General features: G+C 52.6%; 1 protein-coding gene across 1 annotated transcript; it reads right to left on the bottom strand.

Moving 5' to 3' along the window:
* LOC113809057 (pyrethroid hydrolase Ces2a) lies at positions 1 to 4,495 on the bottom strand. Its single transcript, XM_070118296.1, has 12 exons — positions 4,390 to 4,495; positions 4,094 to 4,286; positions 3,537 to 3,668; positions 2,741 to 2,882; positions 2,364 to 2,549; positions 1,918 to 2,123; positions 1,634 to 1,775; positions 1,304 to 1,479; positions 1,020 to 1,185; positions 732 to 861; positions 441 to 555; positions 1 to 165 (listed from the first exon to the last, which is right to left on the bottom strand). The coding sequence occupies exons 2-12, from the start codon at positions 4,277 to 4,279 to the stop codon at positions 85 to 87; spliced, it is 1,662 nt and encodes a 553-aa protein (XP_069974397.1). The 5' UTR covers positions 4,280 to 4,286; positions 4,390 to 4,495; the 3' UTR covers positions 1 to 84.
* Positions 4,496 to 6,952: the final 2,457 nt, after the last annotated feature.

Genomic DNA, 6,952 nt, shown 5'->3' with positions numbered 1-6,952 from the left:
TATGCTTGATATCCTGATTATTGAAGCTGCACCAGGGAGCACCGTCACAGCGTCACAGCGCTCGGAAACGGAGGAACAGCCGTCCTAGTTGCTGTTCTGGGAGAAGCGGTCCGGGTACAGCAGCTTGTTCATCTTCCTCGGCAGGTTCCTCCAGAATTCGATGTCCTGGGAAAAGGTGGAAATGCATGTGAAGGCTTTTGGATATTGCTCTCGAAAATTATGCGTGTTTGACAGCAGGTCAAACCGCTTCTGAAAAAAAAACAACAAAAAAACTATTCATTGCAAAATATATGTTATGCTGTTCATCTAGCTTTGACCTGCACAAAATGGGGAATTTTGGGCACCGATTTCTTGCTAAAAGAATGGGCTCGCATCAGCGTGCTCGCGGTCCCCCCCCCCTCCCCCCCACCCGATTTGATTTCGAGGCCCGAGCGCCGTACCTGCTCCCTGTCGTAGAGCTTCATGGCGGGGGCGGAGGTGATGCCGAGGTAGGAGAGGCTCGAGGCCTCGGTCGGCGTCCACTTGAAGCCCAGGGACAGGTCGGGCGTCGGGTTCCTGCGAGGGAGATCGTTTAGTGGATCGTTTTAGCATTCTTTTGCCGACATATTTGCAAATTACGAAGCTCATTGTTTCCCCAAAGAGCTGGTGTGCAGCAGTGTGCCACATCAGCTGCCGAGACTGACTCGCAAATCCCCCGTCCTTGGGCATCCCTGGAAAGCGTTTCCTCTCACCCGGTGGCGGCGAAGTTGGTCCAGAGATCCACCATGATCCGGGACACGAAGAGGTCCTCCTCCTTGGTCAGGCTGACGTTGAGCTTATCGAAGGAGAAGAGGTACTGCAGGTCGTCCGAGTCGCCCACGTCTGTGTGCGAGAGAAGCCTTTGTGTCGGTCGCCGCCAGAGCTAAATCCGTCACGTGGAGACGGACCAAAATGAAAACGGTAAAGAAACCTTATCCAAACCTGCATTTATTCACAACAAATTCGGGAAAGCCTCTTGTCCCCGAGGAAGGGCTCCTCACAGGCCAGGTTCCACGCGGGCGAGGGCCCCCGGAACAGGTCGGAGAAGGCGTGCTCCCCGCGGTGCTGCAGCTCGTAGGCGAAGGCGCGGAAGCCGAAGGCGGCGTCGCGCGCGTGGTGCTCGACGGCCTCCACGTGGCACATGCTGTAGAAGCTGTCGCCGAGGAGCTGGGGGAGGGGGAGGAGGGTCGAGGTCAGGCCGAGGTACTGACACTGAGGCGCAGTCGCTCCAAAGAGTATTTCTCACTCAGGCCCGTGGCGGCTGGCGATGCCCAGCTGATCTTACCTTGACGAGAGGGTCGATCCTGGTCAGGTCGAACTCCATGGGCCCCAGGTACCTGTGGAAGGCCAGGCGGGCCAGGTACTCGGGGTCGTCGTCCCAGGCCTCGAAGCCGAGGGCGGGGGGGCCCACGAGGCTGAAGTTCTGGATCATGCTGTCCATGACGCCGTCCTCCACGAACGCTGAGGAGGAAGCGAGAAAGAGATTCCCCTTTACTTCAATGTTCGACCGCCAGGGGGCGAAATGCTGTGCAACATATGCGGGGAAAGGAAGTCTTTATAAATGATTGAAATGGCATTTGTGGCTGCGAGGACGGAGCCAGGCGCCGGCCCTCACCTCTGGCGTTGAAGGCGCCCTCGTCCCGCGTCACGCCGGAGAGGACGTCGACGCGGTTGTAGCGGCCTTCCCTGACCAGCGTGGCGGGGTGGGCGGGCAGGAACTCGCCGTCCACGCGGGGCGTCAGGACGTACGGGGAGGGCTGTGGGCGGAGACGAGGGTCACGTTTCCTTCTGTCCATTTACTGATCCAGGGACGCATGAATGCACATAGACACACACACACACACACACACACACACACACACACACTCCAATAAGCCGTCCAGAAGGACGCTTGCTCACCGTGATGTACGGCGTCACGGCCATCAGCTGCTCGACGGGGACGTCCCTGAGGCAGTCGACGAGCGCCGTGCTGTTGGCGGCGTCCGCGCGCTCGCCCGGACAGCCCACCATGCGGCCGAAGCCGAAGGCCACCTGCCGGTGGTCCTCCCGGAGCGCCCAGGGACACAGCGCCGCCCCCGACTGCATGATGGCTCGCTGGAAGAGGCCTTCGGCGGGAGAGGAAGGAAATTAGAGACGGGAGAAGTCTCTTGGGCGACAAATTACGTATCTGCCATAGATGGAACGTGGGTGAGCTTGAGATAATCTTTAGTCAACCATCATATGCTCAAGGTCTGAATTCCCTCATACATACACATACACATCCCTACCTCTTCCCCACATCTCGAATAGGAACCTACTGCTGGCCATGAGATGGATTTACCTCTGGCCAGGAGAGACGGACTTACCACTGGACATGGGAGACAGCATGTGGTAGTGCACAGCCGCGCCCCCCGCGTTCTGGCCGAAGATGGTGACCTTGTCTGGGTCTCCGCCGAGGTCGCGGATGTTGTCCTGCACCCAGCGAAGGGCCATCGCCTGGTCCTTCAGCCCCAGGTTGCCAGGGAGCTCGGCGTCCTCGGTCGACAGGAATCCTGAGGGAATCGACCGCATTAGCCCTTCATGGCTCTGGTGCAATGACGAGGAAGCGAGAATTGACAAAATGCACTAGATGAAAAATAGTCTTCATCAGATACTCGGCGCAATCCCATCTGATCACCGACAAGAAAGCCGCCTTCGCACGCAACATGCCAATATAGACACCGGAAGCGGCACCGACACGAACCCAGGACGCCGAGGCGGTGCTGCAGGACGACGAGGACCACGTCCTTCGCCAGGAGGAACTCCGGCTGGAACAGGGGCGTCGCGTCGCTGATGAAGCCTCCTTGGGGAAGCCACACCATCACGGGGAGGTCAGTCCGGTTGGGCTGAAACACAATTCAGATTTCTAGTCGTAAGGCTACCAATGATTGCAAAAACATGCGAAAATTAATAATCAGACAAGCAAAAAATGAATAAAAAATGACTAAAGACGATGCTCAAATCACTGACTGATAGACTGTCGTTTCATTCTTTTTCTTTGTCTAAAATTGCCAAAATGTTTGTCTTACGATGTTTCCACAAACGCTCATTGGTAGGTTTACATCTGACTTTACTAGGACCAAGTGTAGTCGGGCAAGCCCTCACTCCTCCCTTCCCCCTTCCCTCCTCCCGAAAATACCCGCATGCCCAAAATCACAGAGTGCGAACTCTTTTGTAAAGAACCATAACATAGCTTTTCATTTCTCTTCCATCACTGGCTGAAGACCACAGCCACCAGCGTGGTTGGACTGGTGACGCGCCCATTCCCTGCGCACAGCCTGCATAAAGGTTCATTCAGGTGGAGGCCTTTTTCAATCTTTGTATTATCCTTTCTAAAGCAACGAGGCAGCAGTGGTGCTGGAACCCATCTGGGCGAGGAGGAGCAAAGGTCACAAACCCACTGGCTGTTCCCCGGCAGCGCCCCCGGCCATCCAACCCCGGCCCCTCCGCCCCGCTCCAAGGGCGCCACCCCGCGCGCTCCTCCTCCCGAGGCGACTTACCTGGGGCGTGAACACGGAGAGGTAGAGGCAGTCCTCCTGCATCCAGTCCGAGGGCGCGTCCGGCTGCGGGCACAAGGGCGGGGCCACGGTGCCGTTCCTCACGCCCTCCCACGCCCCGGCGGCCACGGGATCCTGCGGGGGATTTTTCTCTGTGACGCTCGGGGAAGGGATTGGCGCTGGCATGCACGAAGTTAGGCAGAAGTTGACCGGAATATTGTGGTTGGCGTAAAGATTATAATAGTGGAGATATATCTTAAAAGACGACAGGAGACATCCGAGTTACATGAAAAAATCTGAATGAGAAACGTCGATCAGAGCAAAACATGAATGGAAATAGTGAAATCATGCTAAAAGAAGACATTGATGTTAGCAGAAGGAATGTCGGAACAGCCGCGGAATCACTTTGGCGAGGGGGGTTCCGGGGCCTCCGTGGGGCTGACCGAGTCTGCGCCCGTCCGCCCCCGCCTGGTCCCTCTCCACCCTTCCCTGACCCCTCGCCCGGTCCCTTCCGCCCCCCCTGATCCTCCAACCTCTCCTCCTGACCCCCGGCCGCTGACCTTGAACCTGAGTGCCCCGACCGGAGGCTGAGCGAAGGGAATGCCCAGGAAGCCGTAGAAGGCCCTGCCGCCCTTGGCCTCGGACCTCGAGCCCACGATGGCGCCCTGCTGGAGCTGCACCTCGACCGTCTCCGCCGCCGCAGCGCTCAGCCACAGCAGCGCAGCAGAAGCCAACAGCAGCCGCATCTTCGCTCTGCCGACGAAGGAAAGTCGTCTTGTAGATGTCCAATTATTGTCGTGGGTTTGTTTGCTTTGTTGACGCAAGCCGCGACAGCAAGATGTCTCGCAGGACATACCTCTTCAGGATTTCTTCTTCGACTCGACTTCCCACGGGACGACGGGCGCTGCTGCGGTTCCTCCGGAGGCTGAGGCGCAAGTGACTCCCGGCGTCGCTGCGCAGAGTTTTACAGGGCCGCGAGGGGAGGGCGAGGGGGAGGGGGTGGTTGGGGCTTCATGGGGGGGTTTCGTCATGTTTTCCCAGGGCTTTGGTCATGAGGTCCGCTTATCTCTGACGAAAATCACGGGTTTCCTCTTTATCAGGTCTTGCTCTGTTTTGCGCCCGATTTTCTCATAACTTTCGTTTACGGATTGAAAAAGAAAGATGAAATTATCCACAAATGATGGAGGATGAAGAGGGAGAAGGAGAAGGACGGACTGGGGAAAAGCAGAAATAGAGAGGGAGGAGAAAGATGAGAAGGACAAAGAGAAAAAGAGGAATGAGGAGAAGAGGAAGAAGTAGAAGGCGGAGGAAGGGGAGGAGGAGAAAGAGAAGAAGAGGGGAGAGCAGAAGAATTAGAAGAAAAGAGGAAGAAGAAATAATAATAATAATGAGGAATAGGAAAGGAAGAGGAGGAAAGAAGCAAAAGACGAAGGAGAAGGAAGAGGGGGGGGGGGGAAAGAAAAGGGAAAAAGATGTAGGAGTGCGAGTGCTGACCCTCAACCCCAGCGCCATCTGTTGCCCCCAGTGCTGAACGGAGACCCAGGACCCCAGCCGGACCACTGGACCGCGGACCGCCAAGGACACGGACCCCCGAGTCCTTGCGGTTCACCCACGCAGCCATGACCGAGCAGGAAAAGGATTGCAGGGGGCGCAGCCCCATGCAATGGAAAGTCATGTGAATTACCATGGTTATTTTCACTGTGGGTTATATTATTAGGGCAATTTTCTATATTACGTCCGCCGCTCCGACATGGTCGCCCCTGCTGTCGGGGCCAAGTTTGCCGCGCAATAAAACCTACATATTTGCACTGTACAGAGTGAGAGGAATCCAACGATACCAAAATCGTCGATATCGGAGTGGCGGACGTAATATAGGAAATTACCATATATATATATATATATATATATATATATATATATATATATATATATATATATATATGTATGTATATGTATATGTATATGTATATATATATTCATACATACATACATAGATATATATATATATATATATATATATATATATATATTCATATATATTATAAAGGATATGTATGTATATATATATATACATATATATATATAATATATATATATGTATATATATATTTATATATATTATAAAGAATATATATATATATATATATATATATATATATATAAAGGATATGTATATATATATATATATATATATATATATATATATATATATATTATAAAGGATATGTATATATATATATATATATATATATATATATATATATATATATATATATATATATATATATATATATATATTAATAACATATGCATAACATCCCATGTCATTTTACTCTCCGTAACTAGCTTAACTACACATTTTTCTTCCTTGGACAGATAACAACACCTGGCAAAAAGAGGTTAGTTTCCCTCACAGCAACACGACCCCCCCCCCCCCCCCCCCCCCCCATAAGGGCATCACGGGTTCCCTTGTCGCGGAAACAGCTGGCTTTTCCCGCGCTTTTCCCGCCCACGTGACGAGGGGGCGGGGGTCCGAGGTCTATATAAGGAGTGACATAGACCTTGGCGGCGTCGGTCTGCCTCCGGGCTGGCTGGCGTGCGTGTGGGCGCGGCGCTCTTGTGGGTTTGATTTCCATAATTGTGATTGGGATATTGCTGTTATTGACCATGGAAAGAGATGCCTTTGTGATGTATGTATACGTGTGTGTGTGTGTGTTTTATACAGTTATTGCAATGTATTCTGGTTTTATAACGAATGTTGCTATTGTCAACAGCCGTGGGTCTTTTTCGCGAGGTCTGTTAGTGATGATGGTTATTACGACAACGTTAATAAATGTAATAATAATAACGATAAGAAATCAACTTTCATTGCCTGACTAAATTAAGGTAGCCAAATGCCTCGTCATCTAATTAGTGACGCGCATGAATGGATTAACGAGATTCCCACTGTCCCTACCTACTATCTAGCGAACCCACAGGCAGGGCAACGGGCCTGCAGTTAACGGCGGGGAAAGAAGACTGTTGAGCTTGACTCTAGTTTGTCTTTGTAGAGAGGCACCTGAGGTGTAGCATAAGTGGGAGGTCGCTCACGCGGCCGACGATGAAATACCACTACTCTGGTAGTCTCTCTACGGTCTCCAGGAGTACTGACTGGGGCCTGGTAAGTGTGAGCGTCAAATGTAGTAGATATTTGTAAGTGTAGAAGGGTGTGGGTGTTTGTGAGTGCACGATTGGTGTACCGGCACTGCCCATGAGTTCTGTAGGGTCATCAGGGCATTTTTCCGGGCCGAGCCGGATAGCCTCCCTCCTCCTCCTCCTCCCCCCCCTCCCCTTTTTTTCTGTGTGTGGGGGGGGGGGGGAGGAGATTGTCACGACGATCCTCCTCCCGCCCCCCTTCTGTGAGAGGGCTTTCTCTGAAG

The sequence above is a fragment of the Penaeus vannamei genome, chromosome 41 (assembly GCF_042767895.1).
Source record: "Penaeus vannamei isolate JL-2024 chromosome 41, ASM4276789v1, whole genome shotgun sequence".
Lineage (NCBI taxonomy): Eukaryota > Metazoa > Arthropoda > Malacostraca > Decapoda > Penaeidae > Penaeus > Penaeus vannamei.
The sequence above is the reverse complement of the archived record's forward strand: the minus strand, read 5'-3'. Positions and strand labels throughout refer to the sequence as shown.

Excerpts from the sequence above, each read along its gene's own strand:
- LOC113809057 (XM_070118296.1), bottom strand. The coding sequence starts at position 4,279 with ATGCGGCTGCTGTTGGCTTCTGCTGCGCTGCTGTGGCTGAGCGCTGCG. Across the intron at positions 2,124-2,363 it reads GCTGTCTCCCATGTCCAGTG|GCCTCTTCCAGCGAGCCATC; the intron begins GTAAGTCCGTCT and ends CTCCCGCCGAAG. Across the intron at positions 1,186-1,303 it reads GGATCGACCCTCTCGTCAAG|CTCCTCGGCGACAGCTTCTA; the intron begins GTAAGATCAGCT and ends CCCCTCCCCCAG.